Source organism: Taudactylus pleione, unplaced genomic scaffold (assembly GCF_031769625.1).
Source record: "Taudactylus pleione unplaced genomic scaffold, aTauple2 ptg000191l, whole genome shotgun sequence".
In the NCBI taxonomy this organism is placed as follows: domain Eukaryota; kingdom Metazoa; phylum Chordata; class Amphibia; order Anura; family Myobatrachidae; genus Taudactylus; species Taudactylus pleione.
In genome coordinates, this window is record NW_028284593.1 from 2140399 (window position 1) to 2159904 (window position 19506).

At 45.9% G+C, this 19506-nt stretch overlaps 1 protein-coding gene across 3 annotated transcripts in view; it reads right to left on the minus strand.

Moving 5' to 3' along the window:
* Positions 1-19506, minus strand: part of TXNRD2 (thioredoxin reductase 2) — a 187325-nt gene that overhangs the window by 146121 nt on the left and 21698 nt on the right. For all 3 annotated transcript variants that reach the window (XR_015878950.1, XM_088476667.1, XM_088476668.1), the window contains exon 7: positions 15409-15471. Coding sequence is in view for 2 of the 3 variants with exons in the window: in XM_088476667.1 (XP_088332793.1) it covers positions 15409-15471 (63 nt within the window). In the remaining variant the exon portion in view is untranslated. The remainder of the gene's footprint in view (positions 1-15408; positions 15472-19506) is intronic.

A 19506-nucleotide genomic window follows, 5' to 3' on the forward strand; every position in this document is an offset into this window, starting at 1 on the left:
GCTAGGATGATAGAGCGTAGGTTTTCCATCCCGAACCTGGGTACCCTGAGGAATTTTTTTCAGGGTTTTGAGGTTGAGGATAGGCTGATGAGTCCCATTTGGCTTCTGAACCAGAAAGAGTGTAGAATAGTAACCGATCCCCCCCCGAGATAGCGGGACAGCCACCCCACCAGTTTTTCTACACAGGCCCTCATTCAGACCCAACCAAGGCCTTACAAATCCAGAAAGCCATACAGTCCTTGCTGCAAGCAGGGGTTGCTTGAAGCAAGGACTATGGCTTTCTGGATTTGTAAGGCCTTGCTTGGGTCTGAAGGAGGGACTGCATAGAAAAACTGGTGGGGTGGCTGTCGAAGAAATGAGAGGGCGTACCCGTGAGAGACTACTTCTCTTACCCATGAAGAAGTCGGCCTCCCACTCTGGGATCCCCCAGAGAGGTCAGCAATTTTTGGGGCTGAAACCTATTACCAGGCGTCTGCCAGGCTGCAGCCATGTGTTCAGCTAATTGATCCGATAGAGGGAATTCTGCTGAAGCCACTTTCTGTCATTTAAACAGTGGGTGCTTTGATTTAGGGGCTGACTTGTCATCTTCTATGAGTAAGATGGATCTAAACAGCTCACACCAAGGCCGGAATATTAGTTTTATTCTGACTTTTGTCCTCCCCTTGAGGGGAGTCAATGTTAGAGAGATCAGAATCTTCTGCCTCCTCAGATGACACTTCAGAATCTCAGGGCTGCGTGGACTGTTAAGATAACAAAGGACGCTTGGAAGGCTTACAGGGTAGAGGCTCCTCACCTTGCAACTTAGTTTGAAAGGCTGCAGAGGTAGCCACCAAACTCTTTACAGAGTACGTCTACCCATGGAGGGGGCACAGGAGGTACCTGTATTGCCTGAACCTGTTGTGGCAACCCCAGAGGGGGAATTAAGGCCTGTTGTGGTAACCCCATAGGGGAAATCGCAGTTGGTACCGCTAGGCGGTCCACAATAGTAGCCAGTACCTGAGAAAAGGAAGCCCAGGGGGGCTCTTGTGCAGGAGCTGGGTGTCTGATGGGCCTGGTGGTGTATAACACTTAACACATAACCCATCCTGTATGAAATCCTCCTCACTTAAAGCCTGCAGCACATAATTTGCATAGCAGCAGTATGGGTGCAGATGCTTGCTTGCTACTCTTGCCTATGCTGGACATAGCTGTAGAGTAGTATAGCACACAATATGGCACTGGGTATAATGCAACCACTGAGTATGTAGGATACAAGTAGGAATGCAATATACTGGTCCTGTCTTAGGCTTGGGCAAGCTGTAGGAGCGCATAGCACAAATATGGCACTGTGCAGTAACCAACTGTATGTGACAACCCTCACCAATACATTTATTGTAGAGATATGAGGTACTGGGAAAAACCCTGAATACACCTACAGTATATGTTAGGACAAAGGCAGAAAAAAGGGAATATATATACTGACAGTATAGAGAAATAAACAGACAGGCAGAGCTAGCATAAGTCACATACAATGCAGATAAACAATATATATTCTGTGGTCAGTGGCTCAACATCTGGTAGGCTATAGCGCTACATAACTTGACTCCAGGGAGAGTCATTTTTTTCCATGGAGGAAAAAAATTAGCGTGGTCACTTAAAAATGGGGCGTGTCAACATGGCACACCCCTTTATTTTCACGCTGAACATTCCTATCCATATGCACCTTAACTCCAGTAGTACCCCTTATACAGTACCCCCAGTATGCAGTTGTGGTCCCTCTTATGCAGGCCCATAGTAGTGCCCCTTATACAGTATCCCCAGTAGTGGTCCCCCTTATACAGCCCCCAATTAGTTCCCCTTACTCAGTACCCCCAGTAGTGGCCCCCCTTATGCAGTGCCCCCAGTAGCAGTCCCCACAATGCAGTGCGCCCAGTAGCGGTGTCCCCTTATGCAGTGCCCTTTATATGGTGCCCCCAGTAGTAGTCCCCCCCTATGCAGTGCCCTTTATATAGTGCCCCCAGCAGTAGTCCCCCCCATGCAGTTTTCCCAGGAGTGGTCCCCTTATGCAGGCACCCTGTAGTGATCCCCCCTATCCAGTGCCCCCTGTAGTGGCCTTTCCTATTATTGCCCCCAGTAGTGGTCCCCCGAGTGCAGTGCCTCTAGTAGTAGGCCCCTTTCATAATGCCCCCAGTGGTAGTTCCCCCCCAAGTAGTAGTCCCCAGTAGAGTAGCCCCCCCAGTATAGGTCCTCCCAATGGTGCCCCCAGTAGTAGCCACCCCTCCCCCAGTAGAGGTCCCCCCAGTAGTAGCCACCCCCTCCCCCGTTGTGCAGATAGGTTAAAAAAAAATATATATATATATATATATATATATATACATATATATATACATAAAAATATACTTACCTGAATCTCTGCTCCTGCTCCTGCTCGCGACGCCGCTCCCGCCCGGGCTGGCGCGCTCAGCATAATGGGACAGACGTCATGACTGCAGCAGTCAATGAGAGTCTGACTGTCATTGGCTGCTGTTTAACACACGCATCGCCGCCAGCGCTGGCGGCGATGCGTGTGTTATGCACAGCCTGAGCCCACCTCCTAGCGCTATTGGGCAAGCGCTCAGGGGGAGGGAACGGGCTCGGTTGTGAAGCACAGGACCGGCGCTGGAAGCCTAGCGCCGGTCCTGTGTAAATGTGTAGCGCTGACCGCACTCATTGCGGTAGGCGCTACACTGACTAACTAGGGCGGGCAGGCCGGTACCGTGGCCGGCGGCGCCCCCCGCGCCGCCGGTCCAACGGCGCCCAGGGCACGCACCCCGCTCGCCCTGCCCTAGTTACGCCACTGGCGAGACCTCAGAGGAATGGCGCCCTGAGCTGAGGGGCCGCTTTAATGGGGAAAGCTGACCTCCCCATGCTGATTTTTAACCAAACCACCGGGACGCTGGATTCCAGCTCCATCTGTACCCCGGTGGTCTAGTGGATCACTTTGGACAAAGCCTGTGTTCACTCTCAGCGCCTCTGGTCTGTCCCCTGAGACCGAAGGTATGGCTGCCAATCCGCCGGTCATTGAAAGCGATGACCCGCCTTACCTGTCCCCTTCCGTTTGGGTTGTAGTCTGGGTCCGTCCGCGGGACCGGCTAGCGAGGACCCCGGGATGTCGCCGAAATCCCTAGCCGAAGCTGGCATTGCGGCAACCGAAGGGGTGACGGAGCGGCAGCAAAGACGACCTGTGGACAGTCTGCTGCTGCGTGCTCAGCAGGAAAAGGTAAAATAAACAAATCATAATAAAAAGCTATTTGGGCTGCCTAACCAGCCCACTGCATAACGGTGACCCGACTCCGGCCGGGCACCACGAAACTGAGGTGCTTCTGGCTCAGGGGCGGGGTATAGGGGGATGGGCCGATGCATCCTGGGAGCTGAAAGTTTTAACTGTGTGGGGTGCCCGTTCCTCAACCACCACCTACACCCCAAGGTCTCCCTGTAGCGCCCTATGGACCATGAAGAAGAAATATATATACACAGTACCTTGCAAAAGCATTCACCCCCTTGACTTTTTAACTTTTTTTGTTACATTACAACCTGTAATTTATTATTTTTTTTAATCTGAATTTTATATGATGGATCTGCACAAAATAGTCTAATTTGGCGAAGTGAAATGAGAAAAAAAAAAAAAATAATAATAATAATTTATATATATATATATATATATATATATATATATATATATAAAATAATCTTTAGAAATAAAATTCTGAAAATTGGCATGTGAATATGTAATCACCCCCTTCGCTATGAAGCCCCTCAAAAAGTTCTGGTGCAACCAATTACCTGCAGAAGTCACATAATTAGTGAAATGAAGTCCACCGGTGTGAAATCTAAGTGTCACATTATCTGTCAGTATAAACACCCTTTTTCTGAAATGCCCCAGAGGTTGCAACACCACTAAGCAAGAGGCATCACACCATGAAGACCAAGGAGCTCTCCAAACAAGTCAGGGACAAAGTTGTTGAGAAGTACAATTCTGGGTTGGGTTATAAAAAAGTATCCAAATCTTTGATGATCCCCGGAGCACCATCAAATCCATCATCATCATCAAATGGAAAGAACATGGTACCACAACAAACCTGCCAAGAGAGGGCCACCCAAAAAAACTCACAGACCGGCAAGGAGGGCATTAATCAGAGAGGCAGCACAGAGACCAAAGGTAACCCTGAAGGTGCTGCAGAGTTCCACAGCAGAGACTGGTGTATCTGTGAATGTGACCACAATAAGCCATACCCTCCATAAAGCTGGGCTTTATGGAAGAGTGGCCAGAAAAAATACATTACTTCGTGATAAAAATAAGAAGACACAATTTGAGTTTGCCAAAAGGCATATGGGCGACTCCCCAAATGTATGGAGGAAGGTGCGCTCTGGTCAGATGAGACTAAAATGTAACTTTTTGTCCACCAAGGAAAATGCTGTCTAGCGCAAACCCAACACATTCAATCACCCCAAGAACACCATCCCAGTGAATCATGGTGGTGGTGACAGCATCATGCTGTGGGGATGTTTTTTAGAAGCAAGGACTGGGAAACTGATTCGACTTGAGGGAAAGCTGGATGGTGCTAAATATAGGGATATTCTTGAGCAAAACCTGTTTCAGTCTGCCTGTGATTTGAGACTGGGATGGAGGTTCACCTTCTAGCAGGACAATGACAGAAAGCATACTGCTAAAGCAACACTCGAGTGGTTTAAGGGGAAACATTTAAATGTGTTGGAATGGCCTAGTCAAAGCCCAGATCTCAATCCAATTGAGAATCTGTGGTCAGACTTGAAGATTGCTGTTCACAAGCGGAAACCATCCAACATGAAGGAGCTGGAGCAGTTTTGCCTTGAGGAATGGGCAAAATCCCAGGGGCAAGATGTGGCAAGCTCAAAGAGACTTATTCAAAGCGACTTGCAGCTGTAATTGCTGCAAAAGGTGGCTCGACAAAGTACTGACTTTAGGGGGGTGAATAGTTATGCACGCTGAAGTTTTCTGTTATGTTGTCCTAAATGTTGTTTGATTCACAATATAAAAAAAAACACAACTTCACAGTTGTAGGCATGTTCTGTGAAATAAATGATGCACACCTTCAAACAATCCATTTTAATTCCAGGCTGTGAGGCAACAAAACATGAAAAATGCAAAGGGGGGTGAATACTTTTGCAAAGCACTGTATATATACACACACACAATCTACACGGCGGCACTCAGCTTAATAATCAGTACAGGACGCAGGCGTATCACCAACGTTTCAATGCTTTAATACATTGTTATCAAGTTTACAAATAATTAAAAACAGCTCACCTTTTTATCCACCACCAACACCACGTGTGTCTATGGTCAGTAAAATACGACCCGTTGCCATAGTAAATAACAACAACATTCGTGTAACAAATGTGCCAATGAAGTCAGATCACAGTCATTATATTGTATATAGTTAACGACAATATCAAAATATCCATAAGACTAGAATCTCCATATTAAACATGACATGTAATAACATACCATGCTAGCCTGAGGAAGCAGACGTAGGATCTGAGAAACATGTTGCTAGGTATTCATTATTAGAATCCTCCACTCATTAATTTCTCCTTTTAAGATTTGGAATTATCTTTGCTTTATTTATTTTTTGATTTTTGCATTTTTATATATTTAAAATTTTTATTTAAACAGAAATTGTTGTATATTTTTAGAGGTCTGGTGAAATTAACAACATACCGCTAATGGTGCATACACACGATCAGATTTTTCCTTCAGATATGAACGATAACGATTTAAAAATCGTTCAGTCGTTCATATCTGAAGGAAAATCGTTCATATCTGACATGCCTGAACGATGGACGATCAACGATGCGCGTTCCCGTTTGTCAGATAACGATATCTGACATCTGATGGGTTTGCAGTCAGACTTGGACGATTCCATTCATTTTAATGCAGTCAAAAATCGTTCAATCGTTCAAATCGTTCAAAACTTTGGTAAAATCGTTCAAATCGTTCAGTCATTCATCTGACAAATCTGACAAGTCTGACAAATCTGACCGTGTGTATGCTCCATAAGATCTTTTTATCATATACAAATTAAGAAATAAAATTACTGTTTTTTAAAGAAATTAGTTCTATATCCACAATTATTTTTGGACTGGGTGTAAGGACCCATAGTAAAATACTGACGGACATTGGGATGAGAAAATGAATGTCCAAGGCGTATAATATATCCCATTCAAGGTGAGTACACTGCATATTGTTTAAAATCTTGGATTGGGTAAATTGATCTGTACCATGGAGGCTTGTTGTATTTATTTCCCCATTTACAACACTACATGTGAGAGGAATTGAAGATCTCACCTTAAAAGCCAACGTTGCATTTTGCAACCACCACAGGACCACGGTGAACATTGGGTCCAACGTCTACAACTCACTTCTAAAGGGTGAGTATATGTCAACCTTTCACGATTTATACAACATTGTTACGGTTTTACACTATATATTTTCTATTTCTTTTTCATATATTTTTGGGAGAAAAATACCAAAAAGAAAAGATTTTCATTAGATCACAGGAAGCGCCGGAACCACTTCACAATACAATTATCCTTTTGAGGGGCCTTGTTGAAAGCTCCTGCTGGTCCTGGTTGCATTCTGGGTCTATCGTTAGACTTCACAGGGAACATAGCGCCAGCCACTTACATATGTAATAACATACGGCATATAAACTTGTTCGATAACACAGTGACAGGTCAGCATTACAATATAGGCTCAGGAATTAATTTAGCATACAGCAATATAAACTTATATGATGATACAGTAGCAGATCAGCTTTACATAAAGCAATATAAGCTCAGGAATTCAATTAGCATATGGCATATACATAAAGCAATGTAAGCCTAGTGATTCATTTTACGCAGTGGTTCTCAAACTCGGTCCTCGGGACGCCACACAGGTCACATTTTCCAGGTCACTTAGCAGGTGCACATGTGTAGTCATTACTCACTGACACATTTTAAAAAATCCACAGGTGGAGCTAATTATTTCACTTGTGATTCTATGAGGAGACCTGGAAAACATGCACTGTTTTGGGATCCTGAGGACCGAGTTTGAGAATCTGTGATTTAACACCTTAGGTGATAACGTACCAAGCCTGAAGATCCAACGAGACTCACATCACAGTAGCTTAAGAGACCTATCTCCCCCTCCAATGGAAGGGGGGATGGGGTCTATGATAATATATTGTAGGGCAGCCATGCTTGAGCAAAATGCTGCGCTACCGGCTGGTCATTCTGATCGGAATTCAGCGCACTCCTAATAGCAAAACGATATAAAGCCATACGCTCCGAGGGTTCTGTCAGTCTTCCCGACATAACACAACCCATAGGGACACGTAATTAGACGGGGCAATTCATCAACAGCCCCTTTAGGAATGAGGACCACACCCAAAGCTTAGAATTAAGAGGAGATTTACACGACAAGGCAGCCAGGGGTCGCGGTCACAGAAGGGCTGGACAATCACCATTGCCCAGGAAAAAATAGTATTTAACTTATCTTCTTGTGAATTGACTAAGTTTGAGGAGTCTGTTCTTAATCGTGGCTTATTGTTTGTCCCAACATCACAATTTGATGGGTTACAGTAAGAGTTAGAGAAGTATAGCCTGAATAGGAAACTTCGCTTGCATGAATATTTTAAGGGCAACAAAGCTCCGTTAGCACCAGCTGAACCTAGTGAGCAAATTCCAGTATCTGTAAGAAAGTTACAACATAAACGGTTGTTCGAACCCAGGGCCCGATGCCGACCCGCTCGCTAGATGCGCTCGCATGCAGCCAAAGTATGCAATTCCAGTGATCGCACGGCAAGGCATTAGCATGCCCACTATGCCTTGGCGTGCGATTGCGGTGTGTATCTAGACGCCCCCCAGCCAGTCTTAAGACGCCCGCTTTCCCACGTCATCTCCAGGAAGTGTATGCAACAATCGGTAACATAGAGTAAAATCGGATGCTTATACAGCACTTGTGGCTGACCATACCCTACCGCAAACACTACTTCAGTGTTACTTAGCCATGTGACGTGTATTATGACGCTGCGTCTTAATTATGCACGCCTCTGAAATGGCGTTAAGATGCTCAGACACGCCTGCATTCGCACCACCACACTCCCGTTTTCATCGACCATCCCGTCACCACCCATAAACGGCTTGTCATTCAAGCGAGCTGGCTATGTCGCAGCAAGCGAACGCTTCCCAATCGCATGGACTAGTTCACGCACGCGTACTGCGACTTATATGCATGCGCACATTGCAAACATCGGCAGGCTATGTGCGAACGCAGCCTAGCGAGCAGGTCTGAATCAGATCCCCAGTTATAATAATGTCACTATTAAGACTCTCGCTAAAATGTTGGATTGTAATGTTGCTGACAATGTGCTTCCTTATGTGTTACAGAACAATTATTACAGGAATTTGTCAGCTTCTGAATACCAAGCATTGTGTGATTTGTCATTGTTAACTGACATCATAATACGCCCCGCTGACAAAGGTCGGGCTATACAGATGTGCCCACATACATCTATCCTCCGTGTGCTGCAAGTTGCGCCACACAACGCTGGAGCTCAGCATGACTCAGTAGCACAGAGTGTCTTTTTGTGTGTCTTTTTACCTTCAAATGTGCCTTATTCGCACAATGATGCGAATAGATAGCACAAGCAGCTTCTGCTGATTCAAATAATATGCAGCATGCCTGTGTTCGCTGAGCAAATGCGGGTGTATCTGCTTGCGAAATGCTACGTTACAGTGTCAGCGGCTGTAACACTGTAACGTAGTGTTTAGCATGCAGATACATCCACAGACAACATATGAATGCTGCATATCATTTTAATCAGCAGAAGCTGCTTGTGCCATCTAAAAAGACACTCGGTGCTACTGAGTCACGCCATGGCATGGCGTGACTAGAAGGGCTGTTTAATGCGCCAGGAGGCTAGATGTATGTGGACCCATCTGTAGTGGTGCAGGATCTTTCTATGTATAAAACGGAGAGAGAACATCAACTATCTAGTGTGTATAGGCTGTTAAGGGAAGACCCTACTTCAAAATTTAGTAAAGACCTTTATAATAGGTTGTCTTTGGCAGTGGAGGAAGGGGTTGTCTCTATGTGATGCTTTAGTTGTAAAGAAACCGGTGGTACCCTTCCTCTATACACTGCCAAAGATACATAAATCTTTGGAGAACACCCATGGCCACTCCATTATCGTGGTGAGGGGTTATCTATTTCAGCCGTTTTCCACATATTTAGATACAGTGTTGCAGCCCTGTATTTTAGGCCACCCTGAATATCTACTTGATACAACTTTGTTTCTTAATAACTTTTGCAGTATTGATGTGTCTAACCTTTATACAGTCAATCCTAATCATTTAGGTTTGGCAGCAGTTTGTAAATTGATCGATGACAACCCTTTGTATACAGGTCCCCCGTGAAGTCTTATAAGTGATTTAATGGAGAGGATTCTCAATCAAAATTATTTCCTTTATGATTCAAAATTCTACTTACAACTGGCCCCATCGTACGCTGATGCCTTTATGTTTCAAGCCGAAAGGGAAAAAAATTTTCTCTGATCCTGATGTATCTGGTAAGTTTTTTTCTATACCAGGTACATAGACTATCTATGTTTGATCTGGACGGGGATCGTCTCACAATTTGTTGGTTTCATTGACAGACATAACTGCAGTAGCAGCCCCATTAAAATGACATATAGTATTGATCTCGATATGGTTACATTTTTTGATGTTCGGGTTACCTTCTCTGATGGGAAGCTATAATAAACCCACAGATAGGAACACATTGTTGTACTTTGGGAGTTTCCATCCTAGGTCATTAAAATACGGTTTACCATACTACTAGTTTATTCGGGCAGTACGGATATGCACTGACTTGCAGGCAGCAGGTGAACACATCGATTCCATGGTTACTAAATTTGTTCAGTATGGCTATAAATTGGCCCCTTTACTTAAAGCTAAAGACGGGCACTCAAAAAACCTAGAGAATGTTTGTTAAAATCAGGAAGGTGGTCTAGTGATAAAAAAACGTATGCCATGGATAAAGCAATACAATATGGCTAACCGTAAGATTAATGTCGTGACTAAAAAATTGTGTCCAATTTTACAATCTGACAGCGATTTAAATCTGTCTGATACTTGTGTGATGCCTAGTTATAAACGGGGACGTAGCATACGGGATTGGGTCATGAGAACTAACTTATCTAACTTGGAAGTGGTTGAACCTACACACTTTATGCAGCCTAAGAAGGGCTGTTTCAGATGCTTAAATTGTTTAACATGATGCCATCTTACTGTGGGTGAGAGTTTTCACCACCCGTTTAGTGAAAGGAAATATTTAGACATAGGGTGACATGTACTAACAGGTTTATTGTCTATATTAGGGGTCAGGGAACTTTTTTACCATTTACCCCAAAATATATTTAGATACGCCGACGTTAACCCCTTGTCAAATCATATAGTAGTGCCCCCATAGTTATGCCCTTGTAGTAGTGGCCCCATAGTTATGCCCCTGTAGTAGTGGCCCCATAGTTATGCCCCTGTAGTAGTGACCCCATATAATGCCCCTGTAGTAGTGACCCCATATAATGCCCCTGTAGTGCTGCTTATACAAAAAAAAACACTTACCTTAATCCCCGCTCTTGCATCCGACGTGGTCCTGTTCGCCCGGCTGCTCCTCAGAACTATGTGAGAGACGTCATGACGTCTCTTCCATAGTGCGCATGGATAGAGAAGCGGAAGATGGAGTTCAGAAGAGAACTCCAGCCTCCGGCTAATGCGGCGCTGCAGGGAAGGAGCCGGGCGGCCGCTGGTAATAACATCTCAGCTGCCGTCTGGCTTAGAGCATCCCTGCGGCACAGCCGGGGGTAATGGACGGAGAGCCGGGCATGCATAGAATGATTCATATGTATGCCCGGCTGTCCGTCCATTACCCCCAGGAATTAAATTTTTACCCCATGTGGGTTAATTTACCCCTGATCCCCGACCACTGGTCTATATGATTGCGTGTCCCTGTGGGCTGTGTTATGTCGGGAAGACTGACAGAACACTCAGGGAGCGCATGGCATTACATCGTTCCACTATTAGGAACGCGCTGAATTCCAGTCAGTGACCAGCCGGTAGCGCAGCATTTCGCTCAAGCTGTCCAAAGCTTGGCTACCCTACGATATGTTATCGTAGACCACATCCCCCCTTCCATTAGAGGGGGGGGTGGGGAATAAGTCTCTTAAACTACTTCGATGTGAGTCTCGTTGCATCTTTAGGCTTGGTACATCATTGCCTAAGCCGTTAAATGATTCCCTAGGCTTACATATGCTAAATTAATTCCTGAGCTTATATTGCATTATGTAATGCTGACCTGTCACTGTGTTATCGAGCAAGTTTATATGCCATATTTTATTCATACATGACTACCCTCCTGGAATTCGTGGGTAACTCCCTCGCACCCCCGAGAGGATTGGCACTTCTCCCGCATTGGGAGAATTTCTGCAGCGATCGCGGGTCCCCGTGTAGGGGACGGGTTTTACTTACGTGATTCTTCATTAATCGCATCATTTAGCCCTGTTTCCTATTTAAATTTGTGCCAATCGCGGCAATTTGTCACGAAGGGGACGGGGCTTAATGACGCAACCCATCAGGCCCCGCCACCTAGGCAACTCACCTGCTTCTCCTCCCCGGGCATCTCCCGGGAGGAGAAAAAAATGTAGGTAAGTATGATTTTATTACAGGTCACGTTTTGTCATGTTTAATATGGAGATTCTAGTCTTTTGGATATTTTGATATCGTTAACTATATACAATGTAATGACTGTGATCTGACTTAATTGGCACATATGTTACCCGAATGTTGTTATTGTTTACTATGGCAACGAACAGTGTTGTACGGACGTCATCAGTGGGCGTTCAGGGCTGGTTCCAGGACACCATGGACACACGTGGTGTTGATGGGGGATAAAAAGGTCAGCTGTTTTTCATTATTTGTAACCTTGATAACGATGTACTAAAGCATCGAAACGTCTGTAAAACTCCTGCGTCCAGTACTGATTATTAAGCCGAGCACCGCCGTGTAGATTGTGTCATTATTCGGATACCCTTGCTGAGGAATACCTTCCTATTGAAATAAAAACTGAGCTTTGCCAGGTCTGAACCACGCGCTGCCATTTTAAGAACTGTGGTACGTCACAGAATCATACTTGGGCAGTTTATACAATTAAAACCATATTAGGATGAAACTTTGGTTTGTATTTCTATTAGACAACAAAACAACATTTTAAACCTATATTTACTGTAGACATTAAACATGCCCAAAGCAGGCTTGCCTACCCTCCCAATTTGGTCAGGAGCCTCCCGAATATCGGGTGCCGCTCCTGACCCCCCTGAAAGTCAGGCAAGCCTCCCGGGCTGCTGCCTGCCCCCCCGGACTACTGCTAGAAACCCCCGCAGCGGGGAGAGGGGGCCTGATGACGCAATTCGCGTTGACCGTGTCATCGTGGCTCCGCCCCCTGCTTCACAATGCCTTTATATTCGGCCTTGTGAAGAGGGGGCGGGGCCATGGTGATGCGGTCACGCCCCTGGCCCTGCCCCCATATGAAGTCAGTGCCCGGCCACGCCCCCCACTGTATGCAGTCATTCAGCTCCCTCCCGGAAGAAGGGAGCTGAATGTCGGCAAGTATGACCCAAAGTACTCTCCATTTATAAGAGGGCAACCATAAAGGGAGAAGAGCATATGACGGAAGCATTCAAATTACAGAAACGTTGTCAGCAATGCTCTGGAAAGGAGGATTTTCAAGAACAAGGCTTCTTATCGCTAGTCCTCAAGTGCCACCAGCAGGTCATGTTTTGTCGATTTATATAATCATACACAGGTGTGTAAATCTATATTGCTGGGTCAGTAATCATCCACAGACAGAAATCCTCAAAACATGACCTGTTTGGGAGACTTTAGGGGTGAGGTTGAGAACCACTGTTCTAGAATAAATTAAAGTGGATGAGTTTATAGGGTCATTTCCATGCCAAATCATCACAAAAAAAGTAGGGATGTGCAGGCTCGGGTAGATTCAAATTTAAACGCAGAGTTTGGATTTTTCCCTCCAAAAAACGGGACTAAGAAAGAGGCAAAACGTCATCTTGCATGGACAAACATCATCATTCCTGTGAATGTCGTCGCTACGGGTCTCGCACCAAAGCGGGGCAGCTGTCGATTGTGATTGACAGCTTGCCCCATTTTGGAGGCGGGCAGAGGGGGTGGCTGGCCAAACGGAGGCGTTCCCGAAGGAACGCCTGCCGTTTGGGGGCGGCCCCACTGACATCACGAGTGATATCAGTGGGTGAGCTTCCGGCTCTATTAGACCCACAAGGGTCTCGTCGCAAGCCCCGATGGTCGCGATGCATCCGGCTCTGAATCAGGCCCTTAGTATTTTTTTACTCCTGTTCCCAAAATGTAACTTAAACCAAAGAGAGATTCCGGGAGGGAGCTGTCGTGCTTTCTCGGTGGGGGGTGGGTTGCGGTAAAAAGGGGGCATGGCCCGGCGATGACATGTATTTGGGGGTGGAGCATGGGCTTGACATCACGGTCGAGTCATCGTGGCTCCGCCCCCTCTTTTCAATGCCGTTATTAATGGCATTGTGCGGGGCCACGATGACGCGATTCAGCGCAAATCACGTTACCAGCCCCTCCACTGCCGGGATTTGTACTGTAAGTGCAGGGGGGGCGGACGGGTCGCTGGGGCCTGGGAGGCTTGCCTGCCTTTCCAAAGGGCCAGGAGCGGCACCCGATTTTAAGGAGGCTCCAGGCGAAATCGGGAGGATAGGCAAGTATGACCTACTTTATGTACAAAAAAATTTAAAACATACACTTTTTTGGGGGGTTTTAGGTATTCACGGTCAAAGGTCACATCATGTGACCTTGAAATGTAAAAGTCAATATTTAAATATAAAAGACTCTGGTCCCGTAGCTTCAAAACAAGACCAACATGAAAGTTCTACCACAATTTGAAAAAAAGTTATGATTCGTTTTAGTTGACCTGGCAAGCATAAATTTAACATTTTTTGTCATGTTTGCAACCCTGTAACATGAACAATGTGTATCATTTAGGGCTAAAATTTTACATATGAAAGTTACTTTATGCCGTCTACCATCCTACCAAATTTCATGAAAATCTGAGACTGTCGGGTTGGAAACTGTGATGATTTGGCATGGAATGACCCAATACCAGTGGTTCCCAAACTGTGCGCCGTGGGACCCTGGGGTGCCACGGGACACTTGCAGGTGTGCCTCAGGCTGGTGGTCCAGCACCAAATAAAATTATTTATGGTCAATGTAATGTAAATATGTGGACAAACAGAAGCGCAAACCTGTCCACCACTATATAACCAAACCTAAGGATGACAGGTCAGCACAATTTCCTTCACTTTACTACATTTTTTTCTGCATTTCTCAAAAACAAACTTTCAGCTTAGGGGTGCCATGAAACAATAGTGATAGTCTAGGGAAAACCGTGATTCAAAAAAGTTTGGGAACCACTGCCCTATACTGTAAACTGCTGGGAAAAAGTAATGTAGGAAAGTTTAACTTTACTAAAATAATAGTAGATACATGAAACACACTTCATAGTAAATGAAATAAAAAATGCTTTGGCAAAACATAAAAGCCTACCTATGTTAAGCATTATTTATTTCTAAGCATTTACATTTATTTACATATCACCAGAAGACTTCATAGCACTACAATTGCATTAAGTTTCTCGTTAATTTACAAACTGATTCTGTTGCAGACAGACCTGGCATTCCAGAGGGCTCAGGAGAAAGGCAGGGATGGCAGAGGATAGCGGGGTCCCTGGTGCGTATGGGCATCCAGTTGGGAGAGTATGTGGATGGGAGATGAGAGAGGTGCAGAGTGGAGGAAGAAGGGTTGCATAGAGAAAGCAGGTAGGGGGGGAGCTAAGAGGGAAGAGAAAGAGAGGGAACAAGAGGTTGTCAGAGTTTACTGTGGCAAAATGGGAATGGATACAGAGGAGGAGGCAGGTAAGTGCTAGGTGGAAGACCACAATAGGAGGGGGCATGGTATGACCTACAGGAGAAAGAAAATGTAATGAGGGAGGAGATGATGTATGTGGGGGAGGAGGGTGAATGAGCAAGCAGTACAGCGAGGCAGCCGAGCAGAGTGGATAACAATAATCACAGCAGCATAAAATCATTGTAGATATCTAAGGTAAGTGGATGGAAAGTGCATTCATTGATAAACAGAAAGTTAAACGGTATTAAGCAAAATGAAGACGTGGCTATACAAATAAAATCAGGTGAACAAAGGAATAGGAGACACTGTACAATGTAATACTAATGGAATGAAGGAGGCACATACAGGCTCTCTTACATTTTTAGGATATTTTGGTCTTCCCCCAGTAGCTAGGACTATGTTGTTTGCAGTCACTACCATCTGTCATATGGGGTGAAACAAAACAATTAGTAACTTTAGTGACAAAATGATCAGTACTAACATTGGCAATTGTGTCACAAATGTATTTTAACACATAGTAGTCCATGGTCTTGACCACACATGCTTACTTTGTTTGCCTATAGAGTTGCGTATAAGTGCAAACATAGAACCTATCCTGAAAAGAATAATACACATTATGTTATCTATTCAGAGTTGACCAACTTTGCAAAGGTAGCAGAATGGGCTTTTTTGGGCAGTATTTTACACTTACGATTAGTTCTAAGTTGCATCTATCTAAAAGCTGTGCGAATCCCTCAAACCCGTGCAGCAGTACTCTTTTTAGAAAAAAAAAAGTCCAACCAGCACTATTTCTGCTAGCCACAAACCTGGGGGACAAAAAGGATGAAGTCCGTTTAACACTTCTACTACATTAATCAGGCATTGCCAGCCAGGGCTTGTGACATTATTGCTAGGAAATCTGAAGAGTGAGGTCCCCCTGCTATACTGCCAAAACCAATCCTAGACCGGTCGGTCAGCACTTTATTCCCTAGAGGTATCATCCCCGATATCCGTATCCAAGCCTGCATCATAGTCTAAATAACCTGCTGTGACAACCCGTTTACTCACAGAATCATGGCCTCAAGAGCCATGCGATTGAAAACAAGTCCTGACAGAAGAGAAGACCTTGACTTAGCAGGTCATTTCTGAGTGGCAACCTCCATGGTGGTTTGGTGGCCATGTTTCAGTTTTCCACATGTCATGAACTCCTTGAGCAATGACGAAGACTGCACCTCCTTCATTCTTGGCTTTCTTTAAAACTCAAGGGAGGATAGGGATCAGAGGAAAAAGTTAAATTAGTTTGTATTCCCAAGGGATGGTCATAGCATCTAATAAGGACACACCCATGTTCTGAGTTCTCCCAGAGCAGTAATACACTTTGTGGTTTAGCTGAGAGGCCATAAGGTTAATCTGCTTCCCAAGTGTCCACTTCTTGAATGAAGACTGCTGAAATACCTAAGAGAGCATTGAAAATTGCTCGCAACTCGAGAACATTGATAGGAAGCCGAAAGGAAGTGTTTGGAATTGAAAGTGACTTTTCCCCACAACAAACCTGAGGATGCTGTGATGGTCTTTCCATTTGGGAATAATAGAGAGGTAAGAGTCTCTGATGTCAAGAAAAAATTAGAGTTATGGTAAAATTTACCTTTCTTCACTCTCTTTCTTCGAAGTCCATAGGGTCCACAGGGAGACCTTGGGGGTGTAGGTGGTGGTTGAGGACCGGGCACCACGCAGTTAAAGCTTTCAGCTCCCAGGATGATTCGGTCCATCCCCCAATACCCCACCCCCGAGCCAACTCAATTTGTGACAAGCCAAAGGCCGGAGGAGGAGAAGAGGGAAGGAAGACTGGTACGCACAAGAATCACACTCTTACGGAAAAGGAGACAGGAAACCAGTGACCAGACACATAGCCCATATGAAGCCAGGTGCGTCAGGGCGGGTGCCCTGTGGACCCTATGGACTTCGAAGAAAGAGAGTTAACAAGGGTAAGTTTTACCATAACTCTCATTTTCTTCTTCAGGGTCCATAGGGCTTCACAGGGAGACATTGGGGATGTCCCAGAGCAGTCATTTAAGGGTGGGGACGCTCCTGTGCTGAGAGTAGAATCCGGCGCCCGAATGAAACATCCTGAGAGGTACATGTATCAAAGGCATAAAAGCTCAGAAATGTATGGACAGAGGACCACGTGGCCGCCTTACAAAGCTGTTCAGCTGAGGTGCCACGGCGAGCTACCCACGAAGGACCCACAGAGCGAGTAGAATTAGTAGTAACAGTAGCCGGTACAGGAAGGCGTGCCTGCGTGTGAGCCTGTGAGATAGTCATGTGAAGCCATCTAGCCAATATCTGTTTGTTGGGTGGCCATCCCTTCTTGTGAAATCCATAGAGCACAAATAAGGAGTCTGATTCTCCGAAGGGAACTGGTACGGTCCACGTATATCCTGAGGGCACGGACCACATCCAAGGAGGCAACACCTGTCAATAGGTCTGGTGATTGAAAGACCGGGACTACAATTTCCTCACTAATGTGGAAACTAGTAACTTTCTGGAAGGAAACCAGGGCGAGTCCGAAGCACAGCCCTGTCCTGATGGAATATCAGAAATGGGGAGCGCCCCTAAATCTTACAGCCTTCTGGCGGACGCCATCGCCAGAAGAAAAAATCTTTGCTGTGAGCCACTTGAGTTACACAGAATCCAGGGGTTCAAACGGAGGACCGTGGGGGGCACAAAGCACTACTGACAAATCTCATGTAGCCACTGGAGGGACAAAGGGAGCTTGTATACGAAAGACACCCTGGAGGAAGGTGTGGACATCCGATAGTGAGTCCAAAGTCTAATCCAGCTTGAAGGAAGGCCAGGACTCTGGAAATCCTAAACACTTGGAAGTCGTAGCTTCTTATACATCACCATTGGAAATATGTATGCCACACTCTGTGGTAGATCGGAGTAGAGGCTGGCTTACGCGTTCTGAGCATAGTTTTGACTATAGAGCTAGAGAATCCTTTGGACCTCAGGAGGGATGTCTCAAAAGCCATGCCGTCAAAGACAGATGACTCAGGTCCGGGTAAAGGCAAGGACCCTGAGACAACAGGTCCAGTCGTTGAGGCAGCAGGAACGGAGTGTTGATGGAGAGACTCCGAAGATCTGAGTACCAATGACATCTGGGCCAAGCTGGAGCCACCAGCAGGACAGTACCTCCGCCTTGTTTAAATTTCCGAAGAACTCGAGGAGGAAGGGAGACTGGAGGGAATAGGTACACAAACTGGAAGGTCCATTTCACTGATAATGCGTCTACAAAGGTTGCCTCGGCATCCTTTGTTCTGGACCCCTACACAGGCAGTTTGTGATTGTGTCGGGAGGCTATGAGGTCCACCTCTGGGAGACCACATCTGCTCACTAGGAGTTCAAAAATCTCTTGGTGAAGAGACCATTCCCCATGATGCGCGTCGTGACAGCTGAGGAAGTCTGCATCCCAATTGGGAACTCCCGGAATGAACACAGCAGAGATGGCTGGGAAGTGACCCTCGGCCCATATCAGAATGCGTGACACTTCCATCATTGCTGCCCGACTTCGAGTGCCTCCTTGATGGTTGATGTAAGCCACTGTTGTGGCATTGTCGGACTGTACCTGTACTAGTTTTCCGTGAAGTATGTCCTGGGCCAGTATGAGGGCCCTGTAGACAGCTCGAAGTTTCAATATGTTGATTGGCAGGGTTGATTGGACCGATGTCCAAAGGCCCTAAAAGGAGTGTGGACCAGTCACTGCGCCCCAACCCCGGAGACTGGCGTCCGTTGTTATGAGTACCCAGTCCAGGATCCAAAAGGGGTGACCCTTTGTTAGATGAGATGTCTGTAGCCACAAAGATAGGGACAGACGCACCTTCGGAGAGAGTACCATCGTCTGAGCTTTGATCCGATGAGGTAACCCATTTCACCTGGAGAGGATCAGCCTTTGCAAAGGCCTGGAGTGGAACTGAGCATACTCCCCCATGTCGAAGGTGGACACCATGGATCCCAGAACCTGCATTGCTGAGTGGATCGACACCTGGCGACTGTGGAGAAATCTGTGCACTCGTAGTTGGAGATCTTGTCCGATGTCAGAAAGATTCTCTGATCCTGAGAATCCAGCAGGGCTCCCAGATGAATCATTCCCTGTGAGGGATTCAGGGAGGACTTTCTCCAGTTGATTAACCATCTGTGCTTGTGAAGGAAAGCAATGGTTAGCTGCAGATGGCGGTGAAGCACTTCTGGGGATCCTGCTAAGAGCAGGAGGTCGTCCAGATATGGTAGCAGTCGGACACCCTGACCACGCAGGTGGGCCGCCATGATAGCCATAATTTTGGTAAACACCCATGAAGTTGTGGATAGTGCAAAGGGCAGAGACTGAAATTGGAACTGTTGCTATAGTATAGCAAACCGGAGTGTGAGGGCGCTATAGGTACATGTAGGTATGCGTCCTGAATATCTAGAGATCCCCAG